The sequence below is a fragment of the Cetorhinus maximus genome, chromosome 19, assembly GCF_964194155.1.
Source record: "Cetorhinus maximus chromosome 19, sCetMax3.hap1.1, whole genome shotgun sequence".
NCBI lineage: Eukaryota > Metazoa > Chordata > Chondrichthyes > Lamniformes > Cetorhinidae > Cetorhinus > Cetorhinus maximus.
In genome coordinates this window covers 49,378,819-49,394,425 of record NC_135897.1, presented here as the reverse complement: position 1 = coordinate 49,394,425, position 15,607 = coordinate 49,378,819, and the positions used below count along the sequence as shown (strand labels likewise).

General features: G+C 43.1%; 1 protein-coding gene across 1 annotated transcript in view; it reads left to right on the top strand.

The window, feature by feature from the left end:
• Positions 1-439: 439 nt before the first annotated feature.
• The window catches only part of LOC144694192 (spermatogenesis-associated protein 16-like), a 231,216-nt gene continuing 216,048 nt past the window's right edge, over positions 440-15,607 (top strand). The window contains exon 1 of the mRNA XM_078564549.1: positions 440-964. Within this exon, the coding sequence (XP_078420675.1) occupies positions 539-964 (426 nt within the window). The 5' untranslated portion in view covers positions 440-538. The remainder of the gene's footprint in view (positions 965-15,607) is intronic.

Genomic DNA, 15,607 nt, shown 5'->3' with positions numbered 1-15,607 from the left:
CTTCTGGGATTTCCTGTCTGAACCCCTCTACCTCTTTCTTTCCATTTTAGACCTTTCTTTAAAACTACATCTTTGAGCCATCTTTTGGTCACTGCTCCTAAAGTCTCCTTCGGCTCAGTGGCCATTTTTCCTTCTGCCGGTATGAAGTGTCTTTGAATTTTTCTCTAAATGCATAAATGAAAGTTGTTATTGCAATATGAGAGCCAATATATTACAAAATTAAGAAATTTCTAAGTGGACTAAAATTTTAGAAACATACAATGGTGTGACAAAATGTGTATGCATTTCAGTGTATATTTTAACCATTCATATTTTGTATCTTTTATTTAGGTATCAATGTTTGGATATGGCTTCTACAATTATGAAAAATTCAGATGGCAAACAGAATGTGGCTTTCAATACTAAAATTGAGAAAGAAATAGATACTTTTAAGATATCTCAAAACAGTATATCAGATGATGCAACAGATTATCCAAGACCTCCTAATGGGAATGGCAAAGCATGTAGCAGAAAACCAGAATCCTATTTAAACCAGAGGATGACGCATACAAGGAAGGTCAAGCTAAAGAGAAAGAGTACGTTAGACAGCTTAGGGATCAAAAGGAAACTAGAAAATGAAGAAAAATGTACCAACAAAAAAGAATTGAAAATAGTAGAACATCAAGATCCACCAGTAGTTCAGTCTCTCACTCGTGTGCCCTTAAAAAGTGTAATGGATGTTGAAATGAAATTGGTTTATGTTGATGAACAACAAATAATGTATGAATTTATAGAATCCCAAGATTACAGAAGTACTCAATCAGCATGTGAAACCAGCAAATCAGGAGAATCTATGACTTCCTGCGCTTTGAATTTGGCACCCCAAATGGATAAATGGCTTGCTAAAGCTTTAAAGGATGCAAGTTTTTACTACCACCAGAAGAAATATTCAGTAGCAGCAGGGCGATTCAGAACTGCGTTGGAGGTACTTACTATTTTGTTTTATTATTAAGGTTTCATTATTGGTTTTTTTCTCCTGTTGCAATGCCAATAGTGGGTTAGAGCATAATCAGAAATTTAGAGATTGCACTCCAAAAGAGGAGCCAGGCTAAAAAGTACAAGCTAGAGAAATGGCACAATAGTGTTGCAGTTCTGTCTCTGGCTTGCACTCTTCAAGTATGGCTCCAAATTAGGAGCTCAGGAATGTTTAATTTACTTCATGATATCCTTAACAACAGAACAATGCTTTGGAATAGTGGCAATAAAAATGAAACTATTATTGAGGGCTTCCTATACTCATGGTTTACGAGATAATGTTTAGGCTTAACTTTTCTCTGGCCCATTACTTTTCTCTCCTCATCTTTCCCTTGTCACTTTTTTTTGCTGCTTAGAGCCTATCATGGTTTTCTTATGTTTCTCCCACTCTGAATATTCTTGTTTTGGCAAATATGAAAGAGACACTTAGGAATGTAGTTGGATAGAAAAGGTGGTTTGAGCAGGCAGATAGAGAATAGGAAAAAATACATAGGCCAGGATTTTTCAGTCAGCGTGCAGGGGCGGGCCCGACATGCCGGCACGTAAAATGATGCGCGATGACATTGGGTGAGCGTCCCAATGTCATCGTGATGTTTTGTTTGGCGGGCGCGCACCGGAGTCGGCTGCACGCCTGCTGATATTACAAGGCCTATTAAGGCCATTAAGAAACTAATTAATTTCAAGTTTACGCTGCCCGTCCAACCTAACGGTTGGCGGGCAGGCAAAAAGGCCAAGCGGCCTTTACGGTTTTTAGGAAACCTCATCCATGAGTAGGATGAGGCTTCCTAAAGCTTTAACAAATTCAATAAAAAATGTTTCTGAAATATAAAAACATGTCCCATCAAATTTTTATTCAATTTATTTATTTATTTCAAAAGCACTTCAATCTCCCTAAGGCAGCTCCGTGCCTCAGGGAGATTGAAGTGCTCTTTCGCGCGCTATCGCTCGCGTATTACACAGGGAAGGCCTTAATTGGCCCACCCGCGTAAAATGGTGGTGCGGAGCCGATCGCAGGTGGCAGTCGGCTCCGCGACCGCCCACTCCCGCCAAGCCCACCCGACGAGGGAAAAATTCAGGCCATAGTTTAGACAAACAGATAGGGACCATTTAAAGCATTTCACCAAGATTTCCATCAACACTGAATTTGAGCCCTCCCATAATCAGAGTGCATTGTGAAGGGTTAGTTGTATAGCTGTTGCTTTAAGAGGATGAAGACTATAGTGGTGGCCAAGGCGGGCGTGGAAGAAACAGAAGAATGTCCTGCATATTATCTTGCCGCCCTAGTGTGGTCTTTGAACTTCTTTTGGCCCAGGTCTGCTATCCTGGGAATATCAGGAATGATACACTGCCTTCTCTTTCCAGTTGGTATGAGTGATATTCCTTGCTCGTATGCCTAATTGGGAGCCGTCTGACTTCAATTCCACCCAGAAGGCCTTGGAGGTTTAAATATACTTTATAAAGATCTGTGTATTTTCCTACTTTAAAGTATAATATAAAGTATAACAGGCATAATAAACTGAATGGCCTCCTTCAGTGCTGTTAGAATCCATGATTCCATGCTTGGTGGCATACCTTGATGCCTGGTCTGGATGCTTGGTGCAGGTGCTTCTGCTCTTGATGTAATTCTTGAAAAATATGATAAAAGATTGATCACATAGGCAGTGAAGTTATTAGAGAATCAACTGAACGAGCCAAACATGTTCCATAGAGTCATTTATGGCACAGCAGGTGGCCAATCAGCCCATCAAGTCCATGTTATTTCATTGCAGAACAATCCAGACAGTCCCACTCCCCCAGATAATCCCTGTAGATCTGCAGGTTTATTTCCTTCAAGTGCCCATCCAATTTCCTTGAAATCATTGATTGTTTCCGCTTCCAGCACCCTTGTGACGCCTGTGGCCAGATCCGGCATCATGGTATGACACCATGAATCCTGGTGAAATGCTGTAAATGGTCATTGCTGGTGCACAGACTGAAACTGTCATTTTAAAGAGAGCACTGCAATTTTCATGCATCCATTGCATGCAACAATTATGCCAGTGGCTACTTCAATTAATTTGGAAATGAGTTTATCCAGGAAACATGCGTGTACCACCTCTCCAGGCCTCTGTTGCAACTCAGCACAAGAAAGTTCAAACTCAGGTCTTCTTAAATTTTAATTTAATTAAGTAGTGTGAACATTTTTTTAAGAGTGAGCAAGACATGCATAACTGTTCACAACAGTAGAAACTATTCTGTGGAGATAATTCTGAGTAGTTCAAGAATTTATTATAGTTCCAGCTCAGGGAGTTAAGTAGCAATATGATCAGCATAGTGTTATGATCTCAGTAGAGATCAGTAACTTTTTAAAGAAAAAGAAATCTGAAATCCCAGTTATGAAGTCACTATATTCCAGGATTTAAAACAGAAGAATTTTTACTATATAATAGTCAAATAAAGCAAACACTAAATGCTATCTTAGCTAACTATCCGTATGCTAAAACCTAGAATCAATCATTTAAACATGAATTCACAGACAAATTATGGTTGATTTAAAAACTATAAATTACACATTAAATGACAGATATAACTAAGACAGATCTTACAAATTGGCTCAGCAGATCATTCCAGTTCAGTCATCAACCTCAGTCACAAAAATCCTTAAGAACTTTCTCTTCCTTACAAAGAATTTCAGTCCCTCTCCTTCTAGGAACTAGCCTGATCCCCAGCCAACAGCAGGGCACAACCAACCCGAGCTCAGCAAGCACGGTCTTCACCAAAAATGGCACATGTCTGCAGAACCTCCCCAACTTGGTCTAGATGACGTAGATCCACCAAATTCACCTTCACGTAACAGAAACAGCTGCAGCAGCCATGTATTTGCTTATTCTCAGCTTCTGGATCTAGCCTCTTTTTCAGCTTGCCTGTCCTGCAGCACTGGACCAATCAATTTCCACTGAGTTTGATTGATCTGTGTCCTTTTATATGCTTTCAACCAGGTTCAGTCTCCCTAGAAGTTTTTGTTTCCAATCGCAGTTTCAGTTTTAATTTCCTTACAAATTGGGAGGGTCAGGTTTTAATTAGAGTGTATCTCAAAAAATAAACGGCTTGAAACCACAGATTCCATCACATTAGTAATTCGACCCTGCTCATCTCTTTAGTCTGAATTTAAATCCAGTTCCTGAAAGGAATCTCATCCTTTCTTTTGCTGCACATATTTTTATTTCTCTATATGATGCCTTCTGACCACTATCGCACATATATTCCCCAGTTAGGGGATCAGGGTGATGGATTTTCTTCCGCTGACTTGCTCGAAATTGGGTGCATGGTAGCAGGAAACAGGAAGTGAAGTGGATACAGACATGTGGCCATGCAACAACCCAGAAGATACCATGTAGGCTGCTTACAAATTGCCCCCTTTAAGATATCTTGTGCAAAAAAAGAAATAAAGTTTTCGCTTATTCAAATGAACAGGGCATGCACAAGGAAAAAAAAATTTAGAGGGACATTGGTCAGAACCCAGGTTTTGTCCCCACTTCCGTCCATCCACCCCAGTTAATGCTGCTCTCTGGACTGCTTGGTGAAAGATGGTGGTAAGCCTAGAATAATTGTTGTAAAGTTGCAGAAATCTTTTAATGTAGGGAAAGTGCCTAATAGAGACCAACTCTCCCTGCATTTCACCTCAAACATCTACATTTCTAGATCGTGACCCACAAAACTGTGGGGATATTTTCTGCTCTTTAGCTGTTCTGCTGCTTCAGTTGCTTCACCACCCAGATGGTAGAAGTGGGCTCCCTCTAGCGAGTGGGAATCCAGGCAGTATCGCTCTCCGCATCATGACCCTGCCAAGGGAAATCGGTCTAAGTCAGGAAAAGGAAGAGCTAACAGCAGTCCCATCTTGCCTTTATTCTGCCCAAAAGAGAATCCAGTCCCACTTATGTGAATTACTCACAGTTCTTTACAGTGTTGTTTGAGATAAGTGATTTCAGAGTTTTTTAATGAAAGACAAACCTTGATTCCTGGATCAATAACAACTAACTGCTCTGGAAAAGACAGTCAAAATTGTGATGACACATAATACTTGTAATTGCTTATAGAATTATGTAGGGTAAATTGTGGAGATTACTTCAACAAGAACAGAGATCAGAATCTCCCAACTGCCATTTTAACATTTTCATACAATGAATTAATTTGGGAATTCTAGATCAATGAGGTGATCTAACCTAAAGTCTTCCATTGTATTAATAGATTTCCCCCAAGTGATAAATTTATGAAATGGTTCTGTTTGCTAAGATAACAAAACACATAAGACATGCATCAGGGCAAAGATACCAATTTCTGTAGCTGTTTTTGGTGGAGTATTCTTTGGGTTTTCTAACATCACTCAAAAATAATAGAATGGTTTATAAATAATGAAAAATACTTGTTTTCTATTCAAGCAATTAAAGATATTCATAAGGTTTCAAAGACACTGATCTTTGTTTAAATTTGCTCAGCAACCTTTGGCTCATTTTAGTTCCCTGTTCAGCTGCTTTTAGTTGATGCCATTGCAATATCACTATAATGCTAACACCATTTTTCTTCAACTAAGCTCAACTATACCCGGTCAAAGGTTCAAGGAATAAATGAGTATTGTTTATATAACAAAGCACATACTCTGTTTACTTTAGAGTAGATCCCACTTAGTATTTAATGACAGTGATGCAAGCTTAGATGCATAACATTGATTTGTAAAATATCCTCTTGTTTCACAAGATCTTGGTAGGTACGAATGAAAAGGGCCATTTGGTCCATCCATAAGAACATTGGAATGTAGGAACAGGAGTAGGCCATGTATTCCCTCAAGCAAGTTCCAATATTCAAGGAGATCAGCAACCCTAACTTCATATACCCGCCTTTGTTCCATATCCATTACCTTTGGCTAACAAAATTCTTATCAATCTCAGATTTAAAATTAACAATTGATCTAGCATCAATTGGCATTTTCAGAAAAGTGTTCCAAATTTTACCGCCATTGGTACGTAGAAGTTTTTCCTAATTATGCTCCTAAAACGTCTGGCCCTAATTTTTAAACTGTGCCCCTGAGAGCTAAACTCCTCAACCAGCAGAAAAAAGTTTATCTCTGTCTACCCTATCTGTTCCCCGTAATATCTTGAAAACTTGGATCAAATTACCCCTTAACCTTCTAGATTTGGGGAATACAACCCCAGTTTGTGTAATCTCTCCTCTTAATTTAATCCTTGGAATTCAGGTATCATTCTGGTAAATCTACACTCCCTCCAAGGTCAATACAGTACATCCTTTCAGAGGTTTGGTGCCCAGAACTGAACACAGTACTTCAGATGTGGTGTATAATGTGGCAGATGGAATGTGGGAAAATGTGAAGTTGTTCACTTTGACAGGAAGAATAAAACAGCAGAGTATTACTTAAATGGAGAATGACTGCAGAATTCCAAGGTGCAGAGGGACCTAGGTGTTCCCATGCATGAGTCACAAAAAGTTAGTATGCAGGTACAGCATGTAATCAAAAAGGCTAACGGAATGCTATCCTTTATTACGAGAGGAATTGAACATATAAGTAAGGATGTTATGTTTCAGTTATACAGAGCATTGGTGAGACCGCATCTCGAATACTGTGTGCAGTTTTGATCTCCTTATTTAAGAGAGGATGTAAATGCGTTGGAAGCGATTCAGAGGAGGTTTGCTAGATTGATACCTGGAATGAGCAGGTTGTCTTATGAGGATAGGTTGGACAGACTGGCTTTGTTTCCACTGGAGTTTAGAAGAGTGAGGGGTGACTTGATTGAAGTACATAAGATCTTGAATGGTCTTGACAAGGTGGAAGTAGAAATGATGTTTCCTCTTGTGGGTGAGTCCAGAACCAGGGGGCACTGTTTTAAAATTAAGGGTCATCCTTGTAGGACAGAGATGAGAAGAATTTTTTTCTCTGAGGATTGTGAGACTTTGGAACCCTCTGCCTCAGAAGGTGGCGGAGGCGGGGTCATTGAATATTTTTAAGGCAGAGGTAGACAGATTCTTGTTAGGGAAGGGAATCAAAGGTTATCGGGGGTAGATGGGAATGTGGAACTTGAAACACAAACAGATGAGCCATGATCTTATTGAATGGCGGAGCAGGTTTGAGGGACCAAATGGCCTCTTCTGCCCCTATTTCGTATGTTCGTAACCAGGGCTTTGTATAGTTGAAACGTGATTTCTACCTGCTTGTACTTTAGTCCTGTAGATATAAAGGCCAGCCTTCCATTAACCTTTCTTGATTATTATCTGTACATTCGTAACATTTTAATGATCTATGTACCTGCACCCTTAAGTCGCTTTGGACCTCCACTGTTTCAAGGTTTTCATCATTTACACACTACCCTGTTCTATCTTTTTTATCCAAAGAGCCTGATAGAGGCACATTTGTTTATATTGAAATCCAGTTTACCACAGTTTTGCCCATTCACTTAACCTATCAATATCTCTTTGTAATTTTACACTTCCATCTACACTGCTTACCATGATACCTATCTTTGTCATTGACAAGCTTGGATACATGTCTCTCTATCTCATCATCTAAATCATTAATAAAAAACAATGAATTGTTGAGGCCCCAACACAGCTGCTTGTGGGATATCACAAGTCACATCGTGCCAAATAGAGTACCTCCCATTATCCTTACTCTCTGTCTCCGGCTGCTCAGCCAATTTCCTAACCAGGTTAATAATTTGCCTCAGGATTTGAAATACACAGGGTGGGGTTGGAGGTGAATTCACGATCAATGAGAGAAAAGTCATCCCCGTACGTAGAAGTGACAGAATCTGGAGGAGCTGCTCCTCCAACCACAGGCTGTTTCTCTCCATGCTTGGTGCTGATAGGCTCAACTGCATTCCACTGGTGAGCCTATCAGCAGCAAACGCGGGAGAGAAACACTGGAAGGGAGCAGTAGGGAAGTGAGCGGCAGCACATAATACAAACATGTTGAAAAACAGTATCTCAGGCCCTGACCACAGATAACCCGGCCAGGGAGGTAGTAACTGAGAGCTCAGCCACTCTCACCGCAGGGGCCCTCATACTGAACCCAGAGCCACTGCTACCGAACAGACCGAGAAAGGGAATGGCAGCCAGATTCCCCAGAACCCGTCACACTAGCTGCTGATCCCTGGCCTCCTGGTTCCTGGTGCCTGTATCAAGTTGGCCAGCTCCAGTGCCAGCCACAACTTCCCTGTCCCAGTGGTCCCAGAACTACAATCAGCCACATCAATTGATCCAGCGGTGATGGCATCCCGGTGCAGAAGAGCTGGCAACAGGCATAAGCTGGAATGGTGGTGGGGGAGCACTCTGAGGGGGTGAGAGAGAGACAAGCACAGGCCCAGAACTTCTGATCTCCAGGTTGTTGTATCCTGCAAGATGCGCTCTCAGATGTCCCGACGCACTGACTACATGGGAATTGCCCGGGATGTTTTGACTTCCCCTGCGTCCGGAAACCTCCAAGAAAGTCTCTAACTCTGAGCTAGAATTGGAGACCTCAGAGGGTTCTAACTTAGCTGGTCAAGCTCCTGGGTAACTATGCATATTCACTCACACTGACCACCTCCCCCAACTCCCCCCTCTGACCCCCCCCCCCACTAAGGCTCAACCCGACCTACTTTCCCCCCCAACAAACTGACTTCCCCCCTCAGAGCCAGTGACTAACCCCCCGACCCTCAGACTGCCATCGACCTTCTGACTCCCCCGACCCTCCAACCCGCCCCAGACCCTCTGAAACCCCCTTATCCTCTGACTTCACCCGACCCTTGGATTCCCCCGACCTTCCGACTTGCCCTAACCTTCCAAATCCTCACCCCGACCTGACCTGACCTGATCACCTTACCCATCCTGCCACCCTACCCAGCTGGTACCCTGCTACCTACCACCCTGCCACCATGTCACCCTACCCACCCTGCCACCTAGACCTTGCCACCTACCTACCACCCTACCCAGCTGGTGCCCTACTCACCCTACCCATCCTACCCACTTACCTCACTCACACTCATTCACTAATACAGTGAAAGGCTATTTAAATGCCTCAAAGCTTTTCAGTGTGTTAGTAAATGAAGACTTAGCAAAATAAGGCAGCTAGTGCCATAGAAAGGGGGCGTGACTTAGCTTCCGCTGATAAGTCTACCCTACACAGCAGGCCTCCTGGGCACACTGCACATTTATGAAGAGGCCTGGTTTGGAATTCTGGGCCAGAAATGCAGAGTTCCAGTGCAAGGTTAAAAAATAGGAGCAGAGTGACAATCTAGTGGTGATTACCATTCCTTGGGAGTTTCTGCCCACAGACTCCAAGGGGGTGAGAGAGACACATATAGACTCCAAGGAGGTGAGAGAGAGAGAGACAGACTACGAGGGGCTGAGAGAGTGAGAGAGAGACACTGACACCAAGGGAGTGAGAGAGAGACAGACTCTAAGGAGGTCAGAGAGTGAAGGAGAAAGACACAGACTCCGAGGGAGTAAGAGAGTGAGATAGAGAGAGACAGACTCTGAGGCAGTGAGAGAGACTCCAAGGGGGTGTGAGAAAGAGAGAGAGAGAGACACACACAATCTTCAAAGGGGTGTGAGAGAGTGAGACAGACTTCGAGGAGGCGAGAGAGAGAGAAGGAGAGACAGACTCTGATGGGGTGAGAGATACAGACTCCGAGGGGTGTGAGTGCGACTCTGAGGATTGGGAATTGGTGTTGCTGAGTGAGTGAGTGGGGGAGATAAGGGTTGGGATGAGGGGTAGCTTGTGTCCTCACTTTGTTCCTGACTGATAAATCATTTAGGTTTTTGCATCTTTTAAAAGCTGATTTTATTGGTTCAGTGAATTTACATAATAACATAAGAAATAGGAGCAGGAGGAGGCAATTCAGCCCCTCGAGCCTGCCCTGCCATTCATTACGATCATGGCTGATCTATTTTGGCCTCAACTTCAATTTCCTGTCCTCTCCCCATAACTTTTCAACCCATTACTAATTAAAAATCTGTCTATTTCCTCCTTAAATTTATTCAGCGCCCCGGCATCCACTGCACTGTGAGGTAGTGAATTCCACAGATTCACGACCCTTTGAGAAAAGTAATTCCTCCTCATCTCTGATTTAAATCTACCACTCCTCAGCCTAAAACTATGGCCTATCGTTCTAGAATGCCCCACAAGGGGAAACATCCGCACCACGTCTACTTTATCTATCCCCTTTAGCATCTTATATACCTCAATTAGATCTCCTCTCATCCTTCTAAACTCTAGCGAGTATAGGCCTAAACTGCTCAATCTCTCCTCCTACGAAAAGCCCCGCATCTCTGGAATCAATCTAGTGAACCTCCTCTGAACCGCCTCCAGTGCAACTACATCCTTCCTCAAGTAAGGGGACCAATTTTGGCCCATTCACCTAACCTGTCCATATCCATTTGTAAATTTCTTATTTCTTCATTGCAACTTACTTTCCCACCTATTTTGGTGTCATCTGCAAAGTTAGCTATAGTACCTTCTATCCCTGAATCCAAGTCATTAATATAGGTTGTAAACAGTTGGGGCCCAAGGACCGAATCCTGTGGCACCCCACTAGTTACATCTTGCCATCCAGAAAAAGACCCATTTATCCTGATTTTCTGCTTTCTGTTGGTTAGCCACTCCTCTGTCCAAGCTAATATATTACCCTAACTCCATGTGATCTTATCATGTGTATTAGTCTTTTGTGCGGCACCTTATCAAAGGCCTTCTGGAAGTCCAGATATACTACATCTACACGATCCCCATTATCCACTTTGCTTGTCACATCTTCAAAGAACTCTAGCAAATTAGTCAAACACGATTTACTCTTCATAAAACCATGCTGACTCTGATGGATTGCATTTTGACTTTCCAAATGCCCCATTACTACTTCCTTAATGTTGGGTTCCAACAATTTCCCAATGACAGACGATAAAATAACTGGTCTATAGTTTCCTACTTTCTGCCCACCCCCCCCCACTTTTTGAATATTTGAATAAGGGTGTTATATTAGCATTTTTCCAATCCACTGGAACCTTTCCAGAATCCAGGGAATTTTGGAATATTATAGCCAATGCATCCACTTTCTCCGCTGCCACTTCCTTTAAGACTCTGGGATGTAGGCCATCAGGTCCTGGGGACTTGTCACCCAATAGTTTACTTAGTGCTTTTTCTCTAGTGATGGTGATTGTTCTAAGTTCCTCCTCTATATCCTCTGCACTACCTGTTACTATTGGGGTGGTACTAGTGTCCTGCATTGTGAAAACAGAGGCAAAATATTGATTAAGCGTCTCTGCCATTTCTGCGTTCCCCACTATTAACTCCCCAGTCTCATCCTCCAAGGGACCCCCAGCCCCTTTTAACTTTTCAGAATTATTCTTAACCACTTAATTTATTTGTTGGGTCATTGTGCTGTGTGTTAATACATAATGAGGCTTGGCTGAGTGTCCAGATATTCATTACGCTTGTTGAAACAGCTGCAACCCAGAGAAAATGTTGCTTGATTGACAGCTCTGATTCTGTGATCTCTGTGTTCAATTTTACAGTGTTTGTTTACACAAGGTTAAATGGCTTTTTTTAATTCATTCATGGGATGTGGGAGTCGCTGGCTAGACCAGCATTTATTGCCCATCCCAATTACTCTTGTTCAGAGGGCATTTAAGAGTCCACCATATTACTGAGGATCTGGAGTCACATGGCCAGACCAGGCAAGGGCAGCAGATTTCCTTCCCTAAAGGACATTAGTGAACCAGATGGGTTTTTACAACAATTGATAATGGTTTTGTGGACATTACTGGACTTTAAATTCCACCATCTGCCATAGCAGGATTCGAACCCAGGTCCCCAGAGCATTACCCTGGGTCTCTGGATTATTAGTCCAGCGACAATTTCAAGGGTATGGTTTCTGCTATTGACACTTTAAAGTGTCTAGATGATTGACACTTTTATTGCCTTGTAGTGAAATGATTATTTTTAACATAGTGGAAAATAATGAATGAATTACTTTTTAAAGCTTTTTTTACACTCCCTACTATCACTATAGAGTTCATTAGTCCACCATACACTGTATAGAACTAATCAGCATGGAAGTGCCATAGCTTGGCCTATGGGGCATGAGGGGTCATGGGGGGATGTTGGTGGAGTGTCATGGCTTCACAGGAGTATGAGGGGCCCTAGGGGGTAGGTGGAGTGTCTTATCTTGGCATAGGGAGCATGAGGGGCTAAGGGGTTGTGTGGAGGCCTTACCTTGGCATAGGGGGCATGAGGTGGACCGTTGGAATTTACCTTTTAAAGGTATCCTCATGCAGACTAGGATTCACAACTCCTCTGAGGTGCCTTGAACCATGACTCCTTAAAAACCTGAGCTGACACCACACAAATTGTAGAGGAGTACGACATGCCTATTTCCGCAATGGAGCCAGCCAGGTCAGCACTGCCAGGTGCTGGCTTTTGACAGGAACCAGTCCTCACTTTTTAAAGGCACCCCCGAAAATCAGACAGCTGGGAATGTGGTTGGAAATCCAGAATTGGGACCCGCCCACCATTTTTAAAAGGCTCTTGAGCCATCCCAACTCTGAAAATTCAGCCTGATATGTCTGTAGAATCTTTTTGTGTATTCTCTCTGTATTAATGCAGTAAAAAGGGTAGTAACTGCCTGGTTGGAATCTGGGGCAGATTTCTTACCCATAGCCATGCCTTTGATTTGGAGATAAAATTTATTATTGAATTCAAAGTTTTTTTTTGTTAAACCTAAATGTAGAAACCAGATTATAGTTCATCTGGTCTGTCAGGCTGAGGATATTTATTAAAGATATTTCGGACAGCCAGCATAAATCTGTCTGTTTCTATATTTAGACTTATAGGGCAGAATCTTCGGGTCGGTGAGCGAGGGCGGGCCCTGCTGGCTGACGCGTAAAATGATGCGCGGTGACGTCGGTTGTGCAGAGTTGGCTGTGTGCCCACCAAACTGTCAAAGGCCTATTAAGGCCATTTAAAACTAATTAAAGTAATTAATTGAGCTGCCCGTCTAACCTTAAGGCTGGTGGGCAGGTGAAGAGCCCAGGCGGCCTTCGCCTTTATCATGAAATCTCATCCGCAGGCGGGATGAGGTTTCATGAAGGATTTATAAATTAAATAACATTTTTTATTAAAGTTCATTGACATGTCCCAGCTCATGTGACACTGTCACATGAGGGGACATGTCTTAAAATTTTCTTTTTTCTTTTGAAAATTTTTTAAAAATCACACTAATCTACCTGAGGCAGCTCCATGCCTCAGGGAGATTTCTGCGCTCTTGTGCATGCATGCGCAAAGGAGCGCAGGCCCCGACTCTCCCTCCTTCCCCCGCCCGCACGAGGAGCGCTCAGCGCTTCCGAGTGCGCATCATGCTGGACGGGCCTTAATTGGCTCGCCCATGCAAAATTTACGGCGCACAGCTGATCGAGGGCGGCAATCAGCTGCGCGCTCGCCCACCCCCGCTCCCACCCAACCCCCCTGACGGGGAAAAAATTCTCTCCATAGAGACTTTCAGTATGGCATTGGGGAGTATGGTTAATAAGCTAACCACCCCAAAAGTGGTATGTGTCTGTAATGTAAATAGGGAATTTCTGTGCTAAGGAGTCCTAATCCATGTCTCATTAAAGCACGATGATCATATGAGAATGTGCATTAAAAACAAAGCGCTGGGAAAACTCAGCAGGTCTGGCAGCATGCGTAGAGAGAGAAAACAGAGTTAACATTTTGAATCCAATATGACTCTTCTCAAGAATGTGCATTAGCTTGGAAAAAAAATCACTGAAATGGGAAGTATGTGTGAATTAAACCATTCGTTATCTGATGGCTAACTTGGTGCTGCAGAATTAATTTGTGTATTTTTCCCTTGTTGCATAGTTGGATCTTTGGAAGTCAGTATCCTGACGTGTTTGTTAGCATTCACTTTACAGAGAAGTATTGAGGGGAAAGAAACTTAAAATTGGAAGAATAAAACCAAAGAATGCTGGAGAGTACTAATTGTTTACAATGAATTTTTAAAATGGGATGCAGATATGAGACTTGTTCCCAATAAGTACCTTGTGCCAAGCGGTTAGAATTTTCATTTTGAAACCTGAATACGGAAGATTTATTTATAATTAACAAAAACATTTGTGGAATCCAAGTTAAAAGATTTGATATCTATATAGTCTTTGGGGGGAGGTCTTGTAGCGCAGTGGGAAGCATCCCTGCCTCTGAGCCAGAAGCTCTGGGTTCAAGTTCCACTCCAGGGGCTGAATAATAGTCTCACGTGTCAACGGTGGATTCCGCACCTGAAAGTTGGCAGCATTCCGACTTCCAGGCCTGCCATTGGTGCACACCCGATTATACGTTAATTGCTGCCAATTAGCAGCATCGGCAGATTACAGACCATCATCCTGCACAAGGAATGTCTTGGCGGGATGTCTGGTCACGGAGTCTGTTGGCCGTGACCATGTTCTGGCACAGTGTTAGGTGACCCATTAGATGATCACTTAAAAGCAGAAACTGTACATTGTTAAGATTTGTGAATTTTCCAGTCCAGCCAGGTAAGTCTATTTAAACTTGAGTTAATCTCTACCAACCATGTCAATCCTCAAAATCAGCAAGCCTCCCACCTTTTGGCATAGATGTCTGTGCCATTGGAGCAAGGGGAGAGGCGTTGTAGAAGGGGCAATGCTGCCCCTAGATTAAGTGAGGCTGCCCTGGGTGCCCTCTTGTGTGCAGTGCATGAAAGGTGGGACCAGCTCATGCTGAACGCTGGAAAGAGGAAGAAGCCCAGGCAGACTTGTGCTGCATGGGAGAAGGTGGCTGACAAGGTCAACAGTGTTGTTATGGTAAGGAAGACTTGGCCCCATGCCACAAAAGGCTCAATGATCTCATGAGGTCAGTAAGGGTGAGTATGGCATCAGTATGAGCAATCTTGGTCCAGCATGATATAGGCCTCACTAGCAAATGCTGTCAAGCCTTTTCAGGAGTGAGCCCACAACGCCTACGAGAGAGCCCATACAAGTGAGTGTATACCCAACTTGGAAGTCCTGACTCCTTATGAGGAGCAAATGCTGGTCCTACTAGAAACTGACTCGTCCAGGCGTGTAGGCAGTGACAAGATTGGAGGGAGTTCTGGTTCTGGTAAAATGGCAAAAGTATCAGACTGGTGATAAGAGAAGATGGCAAGTGGTGGTTTAATGGAGGTTAGGAATTATGCAGTGTGTCTGGTGAATAGAGTTCACACAATGGAACCTTGACAAGCTTCATGATCAGAAACTTCAGATCGTTATTCAAAGGTTCAGTGTATCTGCGGAGTTCATTCGTTCATGTCGGACCAGTTTATGTGCATCATGTGATAGGGCTGCTGTATCAAGTGATTAGATACCAAACTATCCCCTTACTGATTTCTCTCTGTTACAGGAGAAGCCTCTTCAGCGCATGCTGCACCAGAAGCTGTCCAGTAACCTCCATCCTCCCACTCCGAGGAACCCTTGGAGGGTGCAGCGTCACATCATCTCTCTGCACTCAGCACCATCACAGATACTGGCACTTTGGAAGGGTTTAGTGTGTTGGACAGGGGTCATGCAAACACTGATGAGGGCACTG